Source organism: Bombina bombina, chromosome 3 (assembly GCF_027579735.1).
Source record: "Bombina bombina isolate aBomBom1 chromosome 3, aBomBom1.pri, whole genome shotgun sequence".
Lineage (NCBI taxonomy): Eukaryota > Metazoa > Chordata > Amphibia > Anura > Bombinatoridae > Bombina > Bombina bombina.
In genome coordinates, this window is record NC_069501.1 from 493,587,523 (window position 1) to 493,613,428 (window position 25,906).

The 25,906-nt window shown below is 41.6% G+C and overlaps 1 protein-coding gene across 4 annotated transcripts in view; it reads right to left on the minus strand.

Moving 5' to 3' along the window:
* Positions 1-1,477: 1,477 nt before the first annotated feature.
* The window catches only part of ANKS1A (ankyrin repeat and sterile alpha motif domain containing 1A), a 343,365-nt gene continuing 318,936 nt past the window's right edge, over positions 1,478-25,906 (minus strand). For all 4 annotated transcript variants that reach the window (XM_053706844.1, XM_053706843.1, XM_053706842.1 and 1 more), the window contains one exon: positions 1,478-3,560. In XM_053706844.1, the coding sequence (XP_053562819.1) occupies positions 3,557-3,560 (4 nt within the window). In that variant the 3' untranslated portion in view covers positions 1,478-3,556. The remainder of the gene's footprint in view (positions 3,561-25,906) is intronic.

Below are 25,906 nucleotides of genomic sequence, written 5' to 3' on the forward strand. Positions count from 1 at the left end.
GGGGAGCTATATAGACAGCTTTGCTGTGTGCTCTCTTTGCCACTTCCTGTAGGGATTGAGAATATCCCACAAGTAAGGATGAAGCCGTGGACTGAATACACCAAGTAAGAGAAATTCTCGCGCCAAGAATGACGCAATAAACTTTGGCATTTTGCACCCTTGCAAGCCTAATTTTGCCTGCGCAATTAAAAGAGAAAACATCAACTGAAAAAAAGACTATACCCCAGGTAAGAAAAAATATTTTCCTAAATATGCTTTTCTCAAATATGAAACTAACAGTCTGCAAAAGCAAAAGGAAATATACATAAACCCGACACATGGCAAATATAAGTACAATACTTTATATTAATACATAAAGTGCCAAACCATAGCTGAGAGTGTCTTAAATAATGAAAACATACTTACCAAAAGACACCCATCCACATATAGCAGATAGTCAAAGCAGTACTGAAACAGTTATCAGTAGAGGTAATGGCATATGAGAGTATATTGTCGATCTGAATAAGGGAGGTAGGAGATTAATCTCTATGACCAATAACAGAGAACCTATGAAATAGATCTCCCATGAAGAAAACCATTGCATTCAATAGGTGATACTCCCTTCATAACCCTCTGACATTCGCTGTACTCTGAGAGGAATCGGGCTTCAAAATGCTGAGCAGCGCATATCAACGTAGAAATCTTAGCACAAACTTACTTCACCACCTCCATAGGAGGCCAAGTTTGTAAAACTGAATTGTGGGTGGGGTGAGGGGTGTGTTTATAGGCATTTTGAGGTTTGGGAAACTTTGCCCCTCCTGGTAGGATTGTATATCCCATACGTCACTAGCTCATGGACTCTTGCTAATTACATGAAAGAAATGTGTTCCTTTAAGATAATAAAAAAAAAAAAAACAAGACAAACCCATTCTGGTCCTAAATCATTTTCTCATTTATTATTTGTTCTAAGGATGTACAGTTAAGAAAATACCAAAAGGCCTTGCAGGCCGGCATTATTTACAACTTATATGCACAAAATGAGTCATCTCCCATTAATATCACTACACAGAAAAATAAATAGGGGAAAGGAAGACAGAAGATCAAATAGAGCTATATAGAGTTGGTGTTAACTGCTTCTCAATGAAGGAATAAAATTAGAGTATTATGACATGATTATGAACATGCTGCGTTATAATAATAAAAAAGCAACACTGTATGAATGTGTATAGCTTCTAGTACCTAGAAACCCTCATGAATAGGACTGCATTAACACTTTGGCTACCAGAAAGTCAGCAATATATTATCCTAAATACAAATGCAGACACTTCTGGAGGCTAAAAGTTTTAAAGAGCACCAACAAATAAGATAATTTACAATAGATCAGTCTAGTTTCGAAGCCATTGCTTTGGTTACATTTTGTATTATTATACAGCACAGCATGTTCATTATTAATATCAGCATCAAAAGACAGCCACATGATCAGCACAGATAGTCATCATCATCATACAGTAAAATGTTCATTATAAGGGTATTGATACCCAGTACCATTACATAGTGCAGTGTACAGAATTAGTGTAAAAATCAGTATCATACAGCGCAGCGTGTTCATTATCAGTATACACATAATATTTCAGCATCATTATACAACAAAGTAATTTTAAAAGGACATGAAAGTTCTATAAGGATTATAACAGAGAATTATCCTGCCCTTGCTAGAAGGAAGCACCCAGAAGCTAAAGTCCTCCCCCCCCCCCCCCCCCCCCCCCCCCCGTTCTCAGGGAAGAGTAAGAAGAAAGGATGTTGATTGTACCGGTCATTGTATGCCTACCCATATAGCAGATTCAAATAAACAAATCACCATTCACTAGAAGATAAATATAGGATTATATATAGCAGCTTTAACTAGTACCGACTAAAAACATTAGTGTGTGAGTCTGGCCATTTAATTGAAACCATTATGTGGTAGCTACACATGGTGGGCAAACGTCTGTGTGATCAAGAAATAGACCGCACATATCTTCCGGAGTTTGACAGAGTAGAAGCAAAAAGTCACCAAGGCTGGAAGAGCTGAGATTTAGTTTGTGTGCAGCTAAATTGGGCATTGGCATATCTGCCCATGGCTAAATGGATATACAAAAATAACAAGGCATGGGAATGTACCATTTGTACCAGGGTTGCCCCAATCCACTGGACATTTTCTGTGGGGTATTACTTTTTTTCTTTTTCTTTTTTTTTTTTTAAAAAGGGGGTGGTAGAAAAGAAAAACAAAAGAAGAATTGGGCATTTAAAGTTCTCTAACTGCATAGTGTCAAGTGACATGGTGCCTTCAGCAGGCAGTGAAGATCCAATGTAAAACGCTCTTCTTGGCATATGGATGTATTAAAAAAAGGATGTATCTAAAGGCATCTAATGCCACTTTAGCAGCTGATCTAGGTTATAAAGGATGTCATAAACACACAAAGTATGTAATATAAGAGGAGGAAACTGGACAATGTAGGCAGTCCTGCATGAGCATAATGCATGTGTATTGGTGAGTCCTCCATAAAACAGGTCTAAAGACCTATTTAATAACTTGAATTTTATCAGTCTTGGCATTAGAAGTCATTTTCCAATGGAGATGTAAATTGAAATCCTGCTGACTCATGGTCCAGATGCTTAAACAGCTTTTCTCAATTTTATCACCTTGTCCCATATGATAGCGTTTTTGGCAGTTTCCATCCCATGAAGAATGTTCACCCATAATCGGCAATTATGGAACCAGCTGTAAGACATTTATGTTAAAAAAACAAACTCTTAACTCAGCCATGCTTTCTATAATGAGGTTCAGAATGATTTGGTTTCAGAGCCCTTCAGACAAGTCCTTAAAAGGAATGGTAACAGATTATTAGGTAGGGATACATTCAAAAATCTTTTAAAATGTTTTTCGCTATGAAAAAGGCATTAGGAGCAATAAAAAAAAGTGCTATAATGCCAAAAAAATATAAAAAAGCTAAATTTCATGTAAACCAAACAGCTGGATTGAGCGTCATAGATCAACTGCCAAATGGCGAGGAGGCACAAACATGTCAAACATGAATACACAGCAGTGAATTTAAAGATGCTACGTGGGCAATGGGACATTGACCCTTAGATAGTTCCAAACTGCTACCACCGCCCTCCAAAAAGTGCTACATTAAAACTGATGGGAAGGGGATGTGCAGTCATCCCCCTGATATATACATATATACGGAAAAAAAATAATATATATATATATGGAAAAACAGAACAGGTTTCATCCTACTGCTGATTTTCGAGTGCAGTGAGTGTGAAAAGTCTTGCGGGAGGAGTAGTTTCACATCTCCTTCGCTCTTCCTTCTATCCATTATTAACAGGGCTTTCTTCCAACAAATAGTTACCAGGAGGCAAAGACAAAATATCCCCTTGCAAGACATAAGTAGAGGAATCCACCTGGTGGAAGAAAGGCGACTGTCTCTTGCATCTGTCACGGCTCAGTGTTGCACCTCTGATCTTTTAAGGAGGCCTGACTTTTTGGGAGTTGAATCCCGTGGAGGTCTTTCCGTTTTGAGGCAGATGATCCTCAACTGTAAAAAGAAGAGCTGCAGTGTGAGGTATAAACATATTCACTGGAGAGCTTTCAATTGTTTTTAGAACTATAATTAACAATGAATAAAAAAAATAAAGAGAGACTTAAAGGGACATGAAACGATTTTTTTACGATTCAGGTAGAAAGCTCAATCTAAAAATAATTTTCCAACAAATATTTTTCACTCACTTGATATCCTAAGTTAAAAACAGGGCAGCCTCAAGATATTGTGCTGCCTGGGTCCAAGATCGAAATGATGCCCCCCCCCCCAAGTAGTAACATTACTGACTAGCATATCAACCTACTAGCCTGGCCGCTGGGGGAGATGCACTTGTCCCACCTTGAATGTCGCGCCTGACTGGTTCTGTTTCTTTGTACATGAGGAGGTTATGTTGCTGAGAGATTGCGACTACCCCCACAAAGACACAGAAGTCGTCTGGGTCGGCAGTGACTGAAGTGCTGCCCCTTGTCAAGTGCTGCATGGGACCATTGGACCCACTTGTACCCATGGTTAATCCGGTCCTTTTTGAAAAGTAAGTAGGCTCATGAGCACTATATGGAAGAAGTTGTGCAAGAATGCTTTTAACAATGTTATACACTTTTGAGCACTAGATCAAAGCAGTATTTGAACAGTTCATAATATTGTTAAAATGTGTACTTCCAAAACTGCTGCCATATCTTACTTCACACACTTGAGCCTACCTAGGTATACCTTTTTACACAGATACAAAGAGAGCAATTTACACAGATACAAAGAGAGCAATGTAGATTTGAAAACAGAAGCAAGTTGTTTACATACTTGAACCTTGAAAGAAAAAAAGGGACAAGGAATTAAAAAATGTAACTTTTATAAACCATTGTACAATTGTAATTTTTTTTTACAATTTATTTCTACTATCCAATTTACCTCTTTCTCTTTTTTTTTTCTCCTTTGTTGAACCTTAGCCCTTTCCATGAGAGCATTCCCAGTTAAGGTTAGGAGTGTTTATGAATGAGTCAGCTGTAAAGTTTGTGAGACCAAATAGAATGCAAAATATGAGGCTATTTAATTTTTGTAAGCTCTTTGGAGCTTAATTTTAATATGTAGTAATACGCTTCTCTTTGACACTTGCACTACAAGTCCCTTCCCTTTATAACCCATTCCCCAGTTTAACATAACCAACACAGTTATATTAATATACTTTTTACCTGTGATTATCTTACATCTAAGCCTCTGCAGACTGACCCCTTATTTCAGTTCTTTTGACAGACTTCCATTGTAGCCAATTAGTGCACTTTCATAAGTATCTCCACGGGCGTGAGCACAAAGTTCATGTGTGCCATATAGATAACAAACGCCCTCTAGCTGTGAAAAACTGTCAAATGCAACCAGATAAGAGGAGGCTTTCAAGGGCTTAGAAATTAGCATATGGGCCTACCTAGGTTTAGCTTTCAACTAAGAATACCAAAAGAACAAAGCAAATTTGATGACAAAAGTAAGAAGTTGTTTAAAATTACATACCCTTTCTGAATTATGAAAGTTTAATTTTGACTAGATTGTCCCTTTAATTCTCCATGCAGAATTAAGATCCGGCTGCGCTATCTTCATAGCACAACCCTGGACTCTGCAGAAAAGTAACACATTAGTGTGGCCACTACTGAGCTTAGGTAACGGGTTGTCAAAATGTACAATTGCAAAATTGATGGAAGAAAGTTCCACACTGCTGAGGCTCTATTAAAGAGGCCACATGAAGAAATACTGTGTCAGGAAAATGGCTGGCGGAAAGAAACAAGTAGGGGATAGTGCTCCGATCAACCATTAGAACTGGTCCTTACCCAAGGTAAACTTTGAGCTTTGTGAAAGTATGTATAAAAGAGAAAGTCACTGGCTTACACAGCTGCTTTTAGCAACACTATACCTGAGACTGCTACCATTTCTGAAAATTAAAAAATGCTAAATGATTACTTCAAGAAAAAGGCTCAGTAAAGAACATACAAAACCATAAAACATTTTTTTTAAGTAGCTCAAACTACATAAAACATGGCCAGAAAAAAAATAGAAAAATCTTCTTAATTGCATGAAAGGAAACCACATTTGATTAACAACAGTTTTGTATTGATTAAACACTAAAAAAGAAGAGACAAACTGTATGGTCCTTATTGCAGAAAACCTCTGTTTTCTGTAGAGAAAGCCATCAGAAACTCTGTCATATTGTGATATTCTTCAAATCCAGTTGGTTAAGGCAGCTACAAAATATGAAGTACTTGGACAAAACTTGAAAATTCAGAAACAGAGTAATGTTAAACCGAAAACTTAAATTATGCGTACCTGATAAATTTTCTTTTCTTCCGATAGAAAGAGTCCACAGCTGCATTCATTACTTTTGGGAAATAAGAACCTGGCCACCAGGAGGAGGCAGAGACACCCCAGCCAAAGGCTTAAATACTCTTCCCACTTCCCTCATCCCCCAGTCATTCTGCCGAGGAACAACATGGACTCTTTCCATCGGAAGAAAAGAAAATTATCAGATAAGCATAATTTAACTTTTTCTTCATAAATGGAATGAGTCCACAGCTGCATTCATTACTTTTGGGAAAACAATACCCAAGCTATAGAAGACACTGAATGCCAAAACGGGAGGGTATAATAGGCGGCCCATTCTGAGGGCACCAGGACTGAAAACTCCTACCCAACAAAAAAACCCTGCTTTGCCCGAAGCCGAGAAAACAGGAAGGGAAAAGGCCCCAAGGACACTGACCAGCAGATAGCCCGGAAGCCTAAATAGAGACCGCAACATCAGACTCAACTGAGCCAACAGTCCTCCTGGAGACTCCGTCGCCCAACAGTTGGTCCCCCACCACACACACTTTACTAGCGAAGGGAACCCCAGCCAAACTCCTAAAGGAACAAGGCAAGGAAGAACCCAACAGAAATCGAAAGGTTATCATAAATGCCAATTAAAAGAAAACCCCCAAATCAAACCAAGCTCGCAAGACCTAAATGGGTCCTGACAACAAGGGGAGGCAACGCCCAATCCAAATAGAAACCACAAGGTTTAGAACCAGTTAGCAGAACAGAGAAAAGGTTCTCCCAACATCCTGCAAATGATTGGAACAGCTAGCTAGCACACAATCAAGGCGCAAACAGCTGTAGCTGGTTTCAAAGAGCAACCCCTCACTTGCCAGGCAGCAAATCAACCAGCGCCTAGGGACAACTGAAAACGGAGACCAAACATCCTCCGAGCTCAGAACACTGAAGAATTCAGGCAAAATTACATGTAGCAGACCCAGACGAAGGTAAACACCTGAGTCAAGAACACACAGCCATCCTCAGGATGACACAAAAGCAATACTTGCTAGAAGTGGCTACCAAAATGCAGAGTGCTAAACCTCCACTATAGAAGGCAAACTCTAAGCAACCAAACCGCAAGACTTGCACATAGGTCTCGAAAATAAAAGGAGAGCCCAGAACCTCAACGAGGACCAATGCGCCCCCAAGATCCGAGAAGAACTACGGATCTTAGGACCTACCTCCAGCCGGGCCAGCCCAAGCATCGGCAGGTCTGAAACCAGGGGACCAGAAATACCCCAGCTCAAACAACAAGCGGAGAAAAGGCACAGTTATTACAACAGTGCTCGGATGCCAACCCAAAACACCACATGGAGACCGTCAACAAGGCCGTAGACCTAGAGATCTAGCTAAAGGCCCAACATAGACTCAAGACGGAGCCAGCAACTCTCTCCAGCAAGCGTACCTCTCTCCAAAATAGGTTAACCCGCCTCTCCCAACCTCCTGAATACAGGAGAAGCCCTAAGATAGGGACCACACTTCTGAAAGGAGATAAGCCCCCCAGACAAAGAGGGGCCAGCAAAAAGGGCCTGAAGGACAAAACCCCTGCCCCGAGGACACAGCCATAAGCTGAACCGAGAGAACAAATCTCCCAACGCCCTGATCTGGAAGGAATCCCCTGAAGATTTTAACTTGCTAGCACCAGGCAAGGTGCCATAGCTGCAGTGGGTCCATAGCGAACCCTTTGCTAGCAGAGCAGCAAAGCCAACACACTATTTCAGCAAGACGACCAAGGGAAACCGGCCAATAGTTGAAGGCCTAAGGGGCATCGGCACCCAAAGAAACCTGACCAAATGTAATCATACTCATTTTATCGACCTCAGAAAGATGAAAGGCTGAGTCAGCCCTGCCGGGATCTGAACCTGTGACCTTGGATCTTTAAAACAGGCTTCTTGTAGTCAGGGCATTTACCAAATGAGCTACCTCACTAGCCAAAACCAGTTCAATTAGCCCAACCAAAGGAGACAGCCCAAGTTTCCTGGAACTGGGGAACCCTGGACCAGCTCTAGATCCTAACAGTCCGGTACAACCCGCAACGGGATCCACAAAGGAAGCGCTGAGTGATAACCCCAGCCACCGGAAGAACCAGAGCAAGGAGGTCCGAGCCCCCAAACTGAAATCCCCCATCTGATATAAAAAAACAGACCCCGGAAGATAACCATACAATTTCCAAAGTAAAATGGACAACGAGAAAAACTTGCAAGTCCCGACCAAAAGACGAGACCACCCCTTGCAAGAGTCCAACGGTCCAAGGAGCTAAGGAAGCAAAGACCGAAACAAGGTCACTAGAGCCCTAGGCAGAAACAGCAACAAGACGACCAAGAACAAGGGGATACCTCGAGGACAAAGTCACTCGAACTAAGGATAGTCTCCACATCACCCCCCTAAAACCAGAGGAGAAAATGAAAGGAGGATGCGGAGCATCCCCCAGCTCCGGGGAAGAAACCCCTAACAGAGCTTGAGGAGATCACACTGCCCATGTCCCTACAAAGGAACCAACTCCCAAAGGGAACCAGGTCCCCCTAAGGAACCAGAGGAACGGACGAAGTCCGAAAGGTCTCAAGAAGAGAACCACAGCAGGAACAAGTCCAAGGACAATTCCAGAGCCTTAGAAGGCCAAACCACACAAAACGGCAGTAAGGAGGCGCTAAACCCCCAATCCTCCCAAGAGAGGAAAGAAACTCTAGGCCCCGAGGAAATAGGAGCAATAAGAGTGACGCAGCGGAACTCCACTGACCTGGTCAACCAGATTGAAGGCTGAATAAGGACTGACACAACCCTCCCTGCCATACGGATCCTTTTAGAGAGCTTAGCTGAACTTGTAAAGAAAAACAAGAAAATACACAAATAATAATTGTGAGCGCTTAGCGTCCCACTGGACCAGCCAGGCAGAACAGTCGCCATGTGTCTGAATAAGCCACAGGACAGAAGATCTGAATCCCAGCAGGGCCACCTGCAGCTGGGGTCATAACTGTCAAGCTGCCTAAATCCTCCCTCAGAGGGGAAGGGAAAACATACAAACATAGGACTAACATGTCTCTTAAACTTCCGAAGAAGCAACCAGAGAGAATCGATCCCAGAAGTTCCCGAAGAAACACATAATCGAAAATAAGAGACATCCTAAACGGATAAAAGAAAATATAAGGCAACCCGTAGGTTAACGCCCAGGAAGAAAACAGGCATACCCGCAGGACCAGCCAAACAGAACCCTGATCTTCCAACAAAAACTGGGAAAGATCTCATTATTATTTCTAATGAGGTGAGCCATTCGAAGTAGAATACTGCGGATTCCCGTATCCGAAGACGCGCTATTCTGTAACGAAAGGCACAACACTCAGGAACAGCTGCACACGCAGGGAACTGTATAGGCACACCCAAGGCCGGTAGACCCGGGACAGTCGGGCACCAGCACAAGCGCAAATAAACGTCTGGACGTGCAGATACATAATCGCCAAAAATATGTGAAAGCGAAAACTAGCTGCAACCTCTGGGGGGGAACAAGCCGCCCTGTAAGGAGGGAAACATAATCTGGGTTACCTGCATGTGTAGTAGTAGGTAGCGGTAGGGAACGCGCCTCTCAGACAGAACCCCCAGAGGCGGATGGCTCAGCAGACCCCTGATTCCCGAGCCCGAGGAACAGGGCGCTCTAATAAGGGGCCAATTCACATTATTCACAAGTCGAAGAATCTGAAATTTGAACAGTCTCAGCATCAGAATCCTCCATAACTAGATAGAGAATGAAATATGGATTAAAGAATAAAAACTTAAACGGCAACTCACAACCACAATAGCTGGGGCACTCACCACCTCCTAGAACCAGACACTAGCAGACTCTAATTTTTCAGTCGCCACACGGTCAGGAATGCGGAAATGGAAGACCAGAACGTAAACACGTCCAGTCACAAGGTGAACTGTACAGTCCAAAACGTGCGCTCAACCATAAGGTTGCATCAATACCAAAGTCCTTTATGTTCTATCCAAGAGCCCAGTTAACACTACACATAAGCAGATTGAATCACATAAACTAAAATGATTAAAAAAAAACTGTTCAATAATCCCCCTCGGGAGATGTTAACCCTCTATTCCAAGATACCAAAGGAGCCTCACTGAGGCCCTATATATATATACTTAATAAATCCCGCAAGATAGTTCCTTACAGGAAACAAAAAGTTACAGTACATTCTGATGAAGTAAAATGAAATGATCTTACCGGAATCTACGCCGTGGAACAGGAACACAGCCCTTCAAGTGTGACGAATAATAGCAGCGCCTCCGTCATGGACTTGAGAGAAGAAAGCAGGTAGCAAAGTGAAGTTCGACAACGCTGATTGCTAGTGGAGCTGTTAATATGAGTCGGGATGGTTTCGCAGAAAGACTCTTCCTGAATCTCCGGACTCTAACTTTGATCCAGGCCCTCAATGAGAGACTGATAGGATTACTTAAAACTCCCGTCCCATGTCGAAGAGTACTACCCTCCATAAGAGACAAAACAAACGTCTGACACTTCTCTGCCAACCTCCTGGGACCAAAAGCAAAGAATGACTTGGGGATGAGGAAAGTGGGAGGAGTATTTTAACCTTTTGGCTGGGGTGTCTTTGCGTCGTCCTGGTGGCAAGGTTCTTATTTCCCAAAAGTAATGAATGCAGCTGTGATCTCTTTCCATTTAGGAAGAAAATGTGCACTATAAATTATATGTTAAGACCAGGTACAAAAAGTTATAATAAGAATAGATACGGAATCCTATATTACATATTCCCTTAAATACCACCAAGGGCTAAATCACATTCCAATGTAGCTTCAATGTGTCCAATTCATCCTGGCAAAAAATAGGACCTCATTGCCACTGGTATTCTGGTGCTCCAAAGAGCTGTCACAAACTGGTGTGAGAAAATCTATACAAGAACTTGGGCTTTAGTAATGCATCTTCAACTAAAAGAATCACAACCATAGTAAAGAGATTACCATAAGGCAGCAGACCCGGAATCTGTGCCTCTTCACCAGAGATTAAAGTGGCATGAAACCCAAAATGTTTTTTTCTTAATTCAGAAAAAGCATACCATTTTTAACAACTTTCCAATTTATTTCTAATATCAAATTTGCTTAATTCCCTTGGTATTCTTTGTTGAAGGAGTAGCTATACACTACTGGGAGCTAGCTGAAAACATCAGATGAGCCAATGACAATGGCCATATATTTGCAGCCAACAATAAGCAGCTAACTCTGAGTAGTGTATTGTTTCTCCTGAGCCTTCCTATGTATTAATATTATTATCACTTATTTGTAAAAAGAGCTTACAGTCTACAGGTTGAGGGTGCAGAAACATAAGGTTTGGGGTAGCTTGTCACATGGATTGTAGTTGCAATGAGTCAAGGGAGTTCAAGAATTATTTGGTTAGGATGAAAAACTGAGGAGAGATGGTAATCCTCTTTTAATATGTGTGTTTTCAAGGAGCGTCTGAAGCTATAGAAGGTTGGAAACAGTCTTATGGAGTGGGGTAGAGAGTTCCTGAAGACAGTAGCAGCACTTGAGAAGTCTTTAAGGCGGAAGTGGGATGTAGAGATAACAGGAGTGGAGAGACGTAGGTCAGAGATTGATCGAAAAGGACGGGTTGGGTATTATTTGGAGATGAGAGAGGAAATACAGTTGGCAGTGAGGTTGTTGAGTGCTTTACAGGTTAGGGTTAATACTTTGGATTGTATTCTGGAGTGTATGGGGAGGCAGTGTAGAAACTGGCAGAGCACAGCAGCTGATGTAGATCGGTGACTTAGGTGGATGAGTCTAGCTGAAGCATTCATAATAGATTGCAGGGAGAAGAGTCAGTGTTTTGGAAAGCCATTTAGAAGTAGATTGCAATAGTCAATGTGTGACAAAATAAGGGAATACGTATTTTTGTACTTTTCAACAAAGGATACTAAAAGAAGTAGTTAAATTAGATAATAGAAGTAAATGGGAAAGTTGTTTAAAACTGCATGCTCTATCTGAATCATTAAAGGTTAATTTGGGCTTTAATAAAATCTGCACACTACACTCTAGGATTAGCTTTTTTTCTGTAAATTTTTAAGATTACAGCTGGTTACATAATCAGAGGAGATGCATGCCAGACAAAAGTCATATATAACAACATTGGTATAAAAAAAAAAGAATCACCCGATAATCTCTGTATCCGGCAGAATACTAAGCACCATAGAAGTTCTATATTGGAGCCAGAAGATTTATGTTTGGACTACCCCAACGCCAAGTGATAAAAAAATAATAATTGTCAGATCCTTCTCTAGACTAAACATAAGTATCTAGCTTTCAAATATATAGTGCTGTATGTAGTAACTGATTGTGTTTGACCTTTTTATATAACGCATTGTTTTTAAAATGAAGTGGAACTCCCTGCACACATCTGAGTTTATCCATGTGGATGCATAACCTAAAGCTACTGTAGCTCCAAACTAGTGTGAATACCGGTGCTAGAATTTCATCCACATACATTATTATGCTTTGAAACTCTTACTTTGAGGTTCATCTATACCTTTAGGAGTATGTATATTTGAAGCCAACAACATTCAAAAAGGAGTATTGTTTCCATTTATATTTGGATTATTGGCTGGCCAGTGTTATATTGTACTACTACTTTTAGTATCACTAAATTTGTTTGATATGTAAACACTGACAGTGTATTATTATTGCTTTTATTTCACTGTGTAGAATAAATGCCCACCGCAAACCACCACCTTAACCCTATCAGCACCGTGGACTTGGACATCATCAACATCTGCCCAAGTCATCTACAAACAAACAAGCGATGATTTGGACTTGTTGAGGGGGGCGGGCAGTAAACAAATGAGGAGGGAAATAGAGAAGAATATTATAATATTTTATTGGTACCCACATGCTTTTGCTGATAGTTAAAGGGACATAAAACCCAACATTTTTCTTTCATGATTTCGACATTCTTTGTTTCCTTCTTATCCTTTGTTGAAAAGCAGGAAGGTACGTTCATCAGTTTGCGTGTGTCTGCAGTATTATAATAGCAGCAGTTTAGCAACAATGTTAGACATTAGCAAGAGCACTAGACGGCAGCATTATTTCCTCTCATGTAGTGATCCAGACATGTGAACGCAACCTGCGACTGTTCCCCAGTTACATATATGGACAATGTGTAACACATCCCCTCTATTGGTTGGAAGTTACTGAACAATGTTTGACAGTGCCATCTATTGGTAAAAGGTTCAACACCAGAATGTTTTCCCAGGAAAATACTAATTTGCATAATATTTGGCATAGGGTGACAATAAAAAATTTATGGTTGAGAGTTTTATTGCCTGTGCCCCCCGAATTCTTTTTGTTAGAGTTATATTTTCCCTGTAGAGGAAACATGCTAAAGAATCTGCAGACCTTTAAGCAAAGAGCTGGACCTCTGATGCAGAAATATCTTTATAAAGACAATGCAGGAAAAAGGGTATCTACCTGAGAAAAGAAGTGAGGCATAGGGATCAATACCTGCCTGGAAAAAGGAAAGAGGGAGAGGGATCAATACCTGCCTGGGAGCCCACTAAGACCAGACCAGCTGGGGGAAATATAGTTGCTGACTTGACCCTAGTCTCAGCAATAATCACTCTGGTGGCAGACATACTGCTCTGTTGCTGTCCTGAGGTTTGGACTAAGGAAGGGAAACCCCACCAGCAGAGATAATGCCTAAGTACCGGAGCTCCGCTACAACTGCAAACTGTTTTAAAACTGTATTCTCTACCTGAATCATGAAATAAATATTTTTGGTTTCTTGTCCCTTTAAATAGCATGACCTTTATAAACAGCTGAGGGAAGTAATCAGCCTGGAGCTTTGCGTATACTTTGAGTAATAGAATTTATACTTAACGATAAATTTCTTTCAGGATGAGGAGAGTCCATAACATGTGGGATATACTTCCTGCCACTAGGAGGAGGTCAAGAACCCTTGCAAGAGCTTTATTTCCTCCCACCTCTTCTCCCCTCTCAGTTTACATATAGCTGAGCAGAGAGACAGAGTAAGGTAGGAAAGACAGAAAGCAGGGTTAAGTATTGCAAATAAGAGCTAATCGGCCATCTAGTAAAAAAGCGGCCAGGTCCTATAGACTCTCCTCATCCCGAAAGAAATTTATCGGTAAGTATAAATTCTGTTTTCTTTCGTACGATGAGGAGAGTCCATAGGTGACCATAACATGTGAGATACAATACCCAAGCAGAGTCCATGTTAAAGATGGATGGGACAAAATTATGGCAGTTTCTATTTGAAGGACACTGCAGCCTGAAGGAATTTCCTGGCAAAAACAGCTTCCGAAGAAGCATAAATATCAAAATTATAAAATTTAGAAAAGGTATGAAGAGAAAAAGTTGCTGCCTTGCAATTCAGTAAAGTAGAGATAACAGAATCTAAGAAACCTCTGTTTTTGAGAACTAGTTGTTCAACCTCCACGCCATCAAATTCAGAAATTTGAGATCCGGGTGATACAAGGGTCCCTGAGACAGCAGATCTTTCCTTAGGGGTAGAACCCACAGAGGAAGAGATTACATCTGTATTAGGTCCGTATACCAAGTTCTGCTACACCATCCCGGAGCTATGAGAATTAAAGAAACCAATTTCTGTTTGCATCTTGCAATGACTCTTGGATGAAGAACAAAAGCAGGAAATAGGCCAGATGAAAGTTCCAAGGGCAGACTAGAACATCTATCATGTAAGCTCTTGGATCTCTTGACAGGGTGTAATAAACTGGAAGTTTGTGGTTCAATTTGGACGCCATGAGATCTATTTCTGGAAGACCTTAGGACTAATTGTTCAAACATGATGAAGAGATAATTCAAATTAATGGACAGAGTGAGACTTGGGTAATCTGCTTCCCAATTGTTTACTCCCAGAATGTGAATGGCTGAAAGGGAGCAGTTATTTCACTCTGCCCAAGACAGAATTTGAGATACCACTCATATAGCAATGGGACTTTGAGTCCCTGCCTGATGATTGATGTACGCTATGGCATTGACATTGTCTGATTGGAATCAAATACATTGTTCCTGCTTGAGAAGGACCAAGATTGAAGAGCCTGAAGAATCACACAAAGTTCTAGGATGTTGATAGGTAACCTCGCCTCCAGAGGTGACCATATTTCCTACGCCCTTTGAAACTCCCAAACTGCACCCAACACATCAGACTTGCGTCTGTAGTGATTACAGTCCAGATAGGCTGAAAAAAAGATGCTCCAATGGTCAAATAGGGATTTTCCCTCCACCATGAGAGAGATGTTTTGCCTTTATCTGCTGTTCCAGTTGGAAACAATGCTTTGACCACTTTTGAAACAGGGAAAATTGGAGAGGACGAAGATGTAAGCGAGCAAAAGATACAGCATCTGGCGTTGATCTACTACTTCCATACATTTTGCTACAGATGGGAATGAGCCAACTGTAGGAGACGATAGGCAGTCTGAAGTTTGGTTCTTCAAAGCTCTGTGAGAAATAAGCGCTTTTGAAAGAAGTCTATTATCACACCCAGAAAAAAACACCCTTGTGGCTAGTAAAAAACTTTTGGGGACATTAATTTCCCATCCATGTTCCTGAAGGACAGATACCATTCTGTGGGTATAAGCAGTAGCCAGAGAAAGAGATGGAGCTTGGACCAAGATATCGTCCACATAAAGAGCAACAGAGATCCCCTGAGCTCTAATCACTGCTAAGAGAGCCCCTAATACCTTTGTGAAGATGCGAGGGGCAGTGGCCAGACCAAAGGGGAGGGGCAGTGGCCAGACCAAAGGGGAGGGTCACAAATTGGTAATGTTTGTTGAGAAAAGCAAACCTTAGAAACTGGAAATTATCCTTTTGCATTGGAATATGCAGATATGCATCCTTTAATTCTATAGTTGACATAAATTGACTATACTCAATTAGACACAAGATGGTACAGATTATTTCCAATTTCAAAGAGGGTACCCACGTAAATTTGTTCAGAGTTTTTAAGTCCAGAATAAGAAGATGAGTGCCTTTCTTCTTTGGGACAATGAAGAGGTTGGAATAGAAACCTCGTCCCTGTTAAGAGTTTGGAACAGGTTGGATCACTCCCATGTCCCCTAAGTCGTGAACACATTAAATAAAGGCAGCTGCCTTTGCAGGATCCTTTAAAACGTTAAGACAGATGAAACTGTTCCCAGGGAGATCTGGTGCAAAAGCCTATTCAATAACCCTGGGATATGATATTGACAACCCAGGGATCCTAAACTAAGCAAGAAACTGAATCAATCTGATCCCTACCAGAAGATCTTCATGCAGATTTCTGATTTGAATATAGCTTTTTGGCCTGCTGGTTTTTAGACTAAGAAGATCCTTGTTTCCAGGAAGGTTTAGAATATTCAGACTTCTGGTTGGAAGGGACTTTTGATCTCTAGGGGAGTGAAAGTGACAAAACCGATTTGTTTGTTTGTACTTCCCCTTAGATATCTTGTCCTGAGAGAGAAAAGCCCCTTTTCCCCCCGTAACAGTTTTGATAATAGAATCCCATTCTGATCCAAGAAGCATCTTCCCTTCAAAAGGGACTGATAATAGCCTATTCTTAGAAACCTTGTTAGCTGAACAAGATTTAAGCCATAAAGCTCGCTTAGGAAAACAGAAATGGACATACTTTTTTACATCATTTTTGATGATGTCAAAGACTGCATCAAAAATAAAATCATTAGCCATTTTTAGGACTTTAATGCAGTTGGCAATATCCTCAGAAAATTGATCAGAAACCATGTGAGGAAAAAAAAAATCACACCAGGACGACACAGCAGCACACACGTGATTGCTACTGCAGGTCTAATCTAGCTGAAGACACGATTGGGAGAATAATTTCCTAAGCAAGGACTCAGATTTGTGATGCATTGGATCCCTAAACAAAGAACTATCCTTCATAAGAGTGTGTCTAGCTAAGGTGGAAATGGCACCATCAACCTCAGGAACAACTTCCTAGGCTGTTAAATTCTTCTCTGAAAGAGGATACATTCTTTTGAACCTGATAGAAGGTGCAAAAGGAATGCCTGGTTTCTTCCATTCCTTGGCTATATAGTCTGTAACCAAGTCTGGTGCTTCAAAAGCCTTAGGCACTTTAGGCAGAGCTTTGATTCAACTTATTTACAGGTTTGGAATCCTCTGTATTCGGTTCTGATTGCTCCAAGGTATTAAAAACTTCCTGAAGTAGGAAGCTGATATGGTCCACTTTAAATCTAAACGTGAAATCAGTTTCAGGCTCAGGTATAGGATCAAGGTCCTCAGAAGAGACTTCACCCTCAGAGACTCAGCAGAGTCAGAGCTTTGTAAGTTTGGAGGTAACTGAGACTGGGGGATAGGACCCTGTAATCTCCTGATTTTCGCTTACTTAGTTTGGGAATAGACGCTAAAATCTCTGTCATACTCTTTTGAAGACTGGATTTAAACTCTGGAAAAAAGTCAGTGGAATCCCCCTGGGCCACAAAAACAGAAATGTGTACTAAGTGTCTGCCAGATGACATACTGACAGGATTATGGCTTGCGAATTGGAGATGTGGGACACAACTAGTACATAACTGGCTAATTTGGTCCACTGGAACAGTTTTGCATAAACAGGGATAGGGGACTGCAGAAAGTTCTTTGGCTGCAGTTTGATCCCTTGGGATCCCTTCTAATGGGTCAATCAAATCAAGTGGGGGTACAGACATGACTGCAAAAACAGAATTTATGTTTACCTGATAAATTACTTTCTCCAACGGTGTGTCTGGTCCACGGCGTCATCCTTACTTGTGGGATATTCTCTTCCCCAACAGGAAATGGCAAAGAGCCCAGCAAAGCTGGTCACATGATCCCTCCTAGGCTCCGCCTTCCCCAGTCATTCGACCAACGTAAAGGAGGAATATTTGCATAGGAGAAATTATATGATACCGTGGTGACTGTAGTTAAAGAAAATAAATCATCAGACCTGATTAAAAAACCAGGGCGGGCCGTGGACCGGACACACCGTTGGAGAAAGTAATTTATCAGGTAAACATAAATTCTGTTTTCTCCAACATAGGTGTGTCCGGTCCACGGCATCATCCTTACTTGTGGGAACCAATACCAAAGCTTTAGGACACGGATGATGGGAGGGAGCAAATCAGGTCACCTACATGGAAGGCACCACGGCTTGCAAAACCTTTCTCCCAAAAATAGCCTCAGAAGAAGCAAAAGTATCAAATTTGTAAAATTTAGTAAAAGTGTGCAGTGAAGACCAAGTCGCTGCCTTACATATCTGATCAACAGAAGCCTCGTTCTTGAAGGCCCATGTGGAAGCCACGGCCCTAGTGGAATGAGCTGTGATTCTTTCAGGAGGCTGCCGTCCGGCAGTCTCATAAGCCAATCTGATGATGCTTTTAAGCCAAAAAGAGAGAGAGGTAGAAGTTGCTTTTTGACCTCTCCTTTTACCAGAATAAACAACAAACAAGGAAGATGTTTGTCTGAAATCCTTTGTAGCATCTAAATAGAATTTTAGAGCACGAACTACATCCAAATTGTGCAACAAACGTTCCTTCTTTGAAACTGGATTCGGACACAAAGAAGGCACGACTATCTCCTGGTTAATGTTTTTGTTAGAAACAACTTTCGGAAGAAAACCAGGTTTAGTACGCAAAACCACCTTATCTGCATGGAACACCAGATAAGGAGGAGAACACTGCAGAGCAGATAACTCTGAAACTCTTCTAGCAGAAGAAATTGCAACCAAAAACAAAACTTTCCAAGATAATAACTTGATATCAACGGAATGTAGGGGTTCAAACGGAACCCCCTGAAGAACCGAAAGAACTAAATTGAGACTCCAAGGAGGAGTCAAAGGTTTGTAAACAGGCTTGATTCTAACCAGAGCCTGAACAAAAGCTTGAACATCTGGCACAGCCGCCAGCTTTTTGTGAAGTAAAACAGATAAGGCAGAAATCTGTCCCTTCAAAGAACTTGCAGATAATCCTTTCTCCAAACCTTCTTGAAGAAAGGATAGAATCTTAGGAATTTTTATCTTGTTCCATGGGAATCCTTTAGATTCACACCAACAGATATATTTTTTCCATATTTTATGGTAGATTTTTCTAGTTACAGGCTTTCTGGCCTGAACAAGAGTATCAATGACAGAATCTGAGAACCCTCGCTTTGATAAAATCAAGCGTTCAATCTCCAAGCAGTCAGTTGGAGTGAGGCCAGATTCGGATGTTCGAACGGACCTTGAACAAGAAGGTCCTGTCTCAAAGGTAGCTTCCATGGTGGAGCCGATGACATATTCACCAGGTCTGCATACCAAGTCCTGCGTGGCCACGCAGGAGCTATCAAGATCACCAATGCCCTCTCCTGATTGATCCTGGCTACCAGCCTGGGGATGAGAGGAAACGGTGGGTGGGAATACATAAGCTAGATTGAAGGTCCAAGGTGCTACTAGTGCATCTACTAGAGTCGCCTTGGGATCCCTGGATCTGGACCCGTAGCAAGGAACCTTGAAGTTCTGACGAGAGGCCATCAGATCCATGTCTGGAATGCCCCACAATTGAGTTATTTGGGCAAAGATTTCCGGATGGAGTTCCCACTCCCCCGGATGAAATGTCTGACGACTCAGAAAATCCGCTTCCCAATTTTCCACTCCTGGGATGTGGATTGCAGACAAATGGCAGGAGTGAGTCTCCGCCCATTGAATGATTTTGGTCACTTCTTCCATCGCCAGGGAACTCCTTGTTCCCCCCTGATGGTTGATATACGCAACAGTCGTCATGTTGTCTGATTGAAACCGTATGAATTTGGCCTTTGCTAGCTGAGGCCAAGCCTTGAGAGCATTGAATATCGCTCTCAGTTCCAGAATATTTATCGGGAGAAGAGATTCTTCCCGAGACCAAAGACCCTGAGCTTTCAGGGGTTCCCAGACCGCGCCCCAGCCCACCAGACTGGCGTCGGTCGTGACAATGACCCACTCTGGTCTGCGGAAGCTCATCCCCTGTGACAGGTTGTCCAGGGTCAGCCACCAACGGAGTGAATCTCTGGTCCTCTGATCTACTTGTATCGTCGGAGACAAGTCTGTATAATCCCCATTCCACTGACTGAGCATGCACAGTTGTAATGGTCTCAGATGAATTCGCGCAAAAGGAACTATGTCCATTGCCGCGACCATCAAACCTATTACTTCCATGCACTGCGCTATGGAAGGAAGAAGAAAAGAATGAAGTACTTGACAAGAGCTTAGAAGTTTTGATTTTCTGGCCTCTGTCAGAAAAATCCTCATTTCTAAGGAGTCTATTATTGTTCCCAAGAAGGGAACTCTTGTTGACGGAGATAGAGAACTTTTTTCTACGTTCACTTTCCACCCGTGAGATCTGAGAAAGGCCAGGACAATGTCCGTATGAGCCTTTGCTTGTGGTAGGGACGACGCTTGAATCAGTATGTCGTCCAAGTAAGGTACTACTGCAATGCCCCTTGGTCTTAGCACCGCTAGAAGGGACCCTAGTACCTTTGTGAAAATTCTTGGAGCAGTGGCTAATCCGAATGGAAGTGCCACAAACTGGTAATGCTTGTCCAGAAAGGCGAACCTTAGGAACCGATGATGTTCCTTGTGGATAGGAATATGTAGATACGCATCCTATAAATCCACCGTGGTCATGAATTGACCTTCCTGGATGGTAGGAAGAATTGTCCGAATGGTTTCCATTTTGAACGATGGAACCTTGAGAAATTTGTTTAGGATCTTGAGATCTAAGATTGGTCTGAATGTTCCCTCTTTTTTGGGAACTATGAACAGATTGGAGTAGAATCCCATCCCTTGTTCTCCTAATGGAACAGGATGAATCACTCCCATTTTTAACAGGTCTTCTACACAATGTAAGAATGCCAGTCTTTTTATGTGGTCTGAAGACAATTGAGACCTGTGGAACCTCCCCCTTGGGGGTAGCTCCTTGAATTCCAGAAGATAACCTTGGGAGACTATTTCTAGCGCCCAAGGATCCAGAACATCTCTTGCCCAAGCCTGAGCGAAGAGAGAAAGTCTGCCCCCCACCAGATCCGGTCCCGGATCGGGGGCCAACATCTCATGCTGTCTTGGGAGCAGTGGCAGGTTTCTTGGCCTGCTTACCTTTGTTCCAGCCTTGCATTGGCCTCCAGGCTGGCTTGGTTTGAGAAGTATTACCCTCTTGCTTAGAGGATGTAGAACTTGGAGCTGGTCCGTTTCTGCGAAAGGGACGAAAATTTGGTTTATTTTTAGCCTTAAAAGACCTATCCTGAGGAAGGGCGTGGCCCTTACCCCCAGTGATATCTGAAATAATCTCTTTCAAGTCAGGGCCAAACAGCGTTTTCCCCTTGAAAGGTATGTTAAGCAATTTGTTCTTGGAAGACGCATCCGCTGACCAAGATTTTAGCCAAAGCGCTCTGAGCGCCACAATAGCAAACCCCGAATTTTTCGCCGCTAATCTAGCCAATTGCAAAGTGGCGTCTAAAGTAAAAGAGTTAGCCAATTTAAGAGCATGAATTCTGTCCAAAATCTCCTCATAAGAAGAATCTTTATTGAGCGACTTTTCTAGTTCATCGAACCAGAAACACGCTGCTGTAGTGACAGGAACAATGCATGAAATTGGTTGTAGAAGGTAACCTTGCTGAACAAACATCTTTTTAAGCAAACCCTCTAATTTTTTTTCCATAGGATCTTTGAAAGCACAACTATCTTCTATAGGGATAGTAGTGCGTTTGTTTAGAGTAGAAACCGCCCCCTCGACCTTGGGGACTGTCTGCCATAAGTCCTTTCTGGGGTCGACCATAGGAAACAATTTCTTAAATATAGGGGGAGGGACAAAAGGTATGCCGGGCCTTTCCCATTCTTTGTTTACAATGTCCGCCACCCGCTTGGGTATAGGAAAAGCTTCGGGGGGCCCCGGGACCTCTAGGAACTTGTCCATCTTACATAATTTCTCTGGAATGACCAAATTGTCACAATCATCCAGAGTAGATAACACCTCCTTAAGCAGAGCGCGGAGATGTTCCAATTTAAATTTGAATGTAATCACATCAGGTTCAGCTTGTTGAGAAATTTTCCCTGAATCTGAAATTTCTCCCTCAGACAAAACCTCCCTGGCCCCCTCAGACTGGTGTAGGGGCATGTCAGAACCATTATCGTCAGCGTCCTCCTGCTCTTCAGTATTTTCTAAAACAGAGCAGTCGCGCTTTCGCTGATAAGTGGGCATTTTGGCTAAAATGTTTTTGATAGAATTATCCATTACAGCCGTTAATTGTTGCATAGTAAGGAGTATTGGCACACTAGATGTACTAGGGGCCTCCTGTGTGGGCAAGACTGGCGTAGACAAAGGAGGGGATGATGCAGTACCATGCTTACTCCCCTCACTTGAGGAATCATCTTGGGCATCATTTTCTCTAAATTTTTTGTCACATACATCACATCTATTTAAATGAGAAGGAACCTTGGCTTCCTCACATACAGAACATAGTCTATCTGATAGTTCAGACATGTTAAACAGGCATAAACTTGATAACAAAGTACAAAAAACGTTTTAAAATAAAACCGTTACTGTCACTTTAAATTTTAAACTGAACACACTTTATTACTGAATATGTGAAAAAGTATGAAGGAATTGTTCAAAATTCACCAAAATTTCACCACAGTGTCTTAAAGCCTTAAAAGTATTGCACACCAAATTTGAAAGCTTTAACTCTTAAAATAACGGAACCGGAGCCGTTTTATATTTAACCCCTATACAGTCCCTGGTATCTGCTTTGCTGAGACCCAACCAAGCCCAGAGGGGAATACGATACCAAATGACGCCTTCAGTAAGCTTTTTCTATGTATCTGAGCTCCTCACACATGCATCTGCATGCCTTGCTTCCCAAAAACAACTGCGCATTAGTGGCGCGAAAATGAGGCTCTGCCTATGATTAGAGAAGGCCCCCAGAGAAAAAGGTGTCCAATACAGTGCCTGCCGGTTATTCAACATAATTCCCAAGAATAAAATAACTCCTCAAAGCTATAAACTATTAAAAATGCTTATAAATCAATCGTTTTAGCCCAGAAAAATGTCTACCAGTCTTTAAAGCCCTTGTGAAGCCCTTTATTCTTATTTAATAAAAATGGCTTACCGGATCCCATAGGGAAAATGACAGCTTCCAGCATTACCAAGTCTTGTTAGAAATGTGTCATACCTCAAGCAGCAAAAGTCTGCTCACTGTTTCCCCCAACTGAAGCTAATTCCTCTCAACAGTCCTGTGTGGAAACAGCCATCGATTTTAGTAACGGTTGCTAAAATCATTTTCCTCTTACAAACAGAAATCTTCATCTCTTTTCTGTTTCAGAGTAAATAGTACATACCAGCACTATTTTAAAATAACAAACTCTTGATTGAAGAATAAAAACTACATTTAAACACCAAAAAACTCTAAGCCATCTCCGTGGAGATGTTGCCTGTACAACGGCAAAGAGAATGACTGGGGAAGGCGGAGCCTAGGAGGGATCATGTAACCAGCTTTGCTGGGCTCTTTGCCATTTCCTGTTGGGGAAGAGAATATCCCACAAGTAAGGATGACGCCGTGGACCGGACACACCTATGTTGGAGAAATAATAAGCAAAACTGCAGGTAATTAGAAAGAGAGATATTTTCCTACTATTATCAGACGAATCATTACAACCACTCACAGAGAGCAAAGTATTTTCTTTTGTCTGTTGATAGATATTTTCCTTAACAGTCTATAATAAACACCTGAAAACCCAGAAGATAGAGAAAAAGGCAAAAGAATTTCCTTCAGAAAAAAAAACGTTTTGAGGGTACTCACCCACCTTCTGTGCATATAAAGGGTTAAAACTAGACCCAAATAGCTTGTAAGGTCTGGAGACAGGCCCAGAGTAAATTTTCAGCCATTTGGAAATCTGGTCAAAAAGAGAGAAAGGATGCCAATGGGGAGCGTAGCCTAAGTCCAGAACGATGTGCAGGCTAAGGCCCGTGAGAAAAACGCACCATAAAAATATTGAATAACCCCCCTCCTTGAGTCCCCAACACTAACCGCATCCATCATGAGCTTAACCGCTAACTGCATAAGGCAATTAATGGTATTCTTAAAGATACAGTGTAGCTTTGTTGTACTGACATGCCATAAAGGAGGTATTCCTTTACCCCTGCTTCATAAAGAATATTTGAGAAACTATCCTGAAGTCTTCCCTTAGTGGAGATGGAAGAGGGGTACCAGGTCTGAGCTCCCAATAAATGATTAAATAGAAAATAATAAAATCTTCCTTGCAGAGCATCTCTCTCAGGGGGAATTGTAAAAAGAGTACATTATAGGAAAGGACGCTCTAAATAGAGCTAATACCATATGTAGGTTTTTTGAAAATATGAAAAATATATAATATATATATATATATATATATATATATATATGTTATGAGACAGCAAGAGAAAGAGAGCATTAGGAATGTACTCCTAATATATAAAGACAGGGATTTCACCCGCTCGTCTTTGCTTCAGACCGGGCTGTCCGCCCTGACGAAGCCTGGTCTGAAGCAAAGACGAGCGGGTGAAACGCGCGTCGGCATTGGCTGAGCCGACTGGTCATGTGATACATGCACTCATCGCTACTAGCTTCCACGAATGGAAGTTTGTCTACCGGAAAATACAACTTGATTGGGATTTCACTCCTACCATAGAGGTGAACAGGACAAGAAAAAGACACGCTTGTGGAACCTAATCTGTACAGGTCGTATGAACTCTGCTTCTATATCTGTGATAAAAGGCATTTCTAGCTATCATACTGGAACTGTACTTACACTTATGCGATTCCCTGTCGTGGGTTTACGCCAATGAGGAGCTCTCAGTGGACCGCTTTCTCAAGTACAGACTGTCATAGCTTGCTGATGAATAACGACTTACCTTGGATACCACATATCACTGTCACTGTTATTGCATATGCCTGCATGACATCAATGCTGAACTGCTTGCTTTAATTTGGCTATTAATCCACAGTGCCTTTATGCTAACAGTGCCTTGCATGCAAAGTGAAAAACATCTGTCTTTTACTATAGATACTCCAAGCTGCTATTCATTTCTACTAAATTATACTTTGCTATTGACTGCTTTATTAACTATATGGGTGTCCTGACACGTACATATTAAGTGAGTGCGCTAATCAGTCTACTTAGATCCCGAAGGTATACCTGCCCAGCATATTTAACCCTTGATTGGGGGCTGTGTGCAGCTGGGTGTAGTGGGACTGGAGCGGCTCTCCTTGATATAAATCTGACGAATGCTGTTTTATGGAATCCTGTCTCAATCAATACTCTATATGAGTCTGTTTCTTTACACTAGTGTTCCGTTCAAGCCACCTAGATCCCACTCATAACCTGCCCAGGCTATACCCCTTTGACCTTTGTCTAAGAGGTTCTGGATGCAGCAGGGTGTGGTAGGCCTTGACATTGAACACTACTTTGTAAAAACGATGTATTTATAAAATACCTTTAGTTAGGATTTTTTAGCGATATCTGCATGTACCCCTGACCGGTCAGATTTACCGTATACATTCTATCAACATATGTTTCCTTTGGTTTGATACACTCTATAACACCAGCTTTTGCTGTCTATAAATTAAGTCTTTCCAGTAATGCATGTACTCTCTACGTGCAAGAGATCACTGTCTCATGATTAAACATTTCTTGAATTGGAAACTGATTTCTGAGCATATATTGTTTGGTTTTTTTCATATAAAAGAGTGCTGAAATCCCTGTCTTTATATATTAGGAGTACGTTCCTAATGCTCTCTTTCTCTTGCTGTCTCATAACATAAATTTTTAAAGGGTCTGCACCACATTGTCCTTGATATATACTGAGGCTATTGTGCCTATTTAAATTAATTTAACTAAGCTCAGGTAGCATTTGCGTCCCCACCATATCTTTTCTCGATTATATATTATATATATAAAATGTAAATAGAAATCGATTCTATGACACCAGATAAGATTTTGTACAGAACAAAAATGTATTTTATGTTAGTAAAAACAAAAG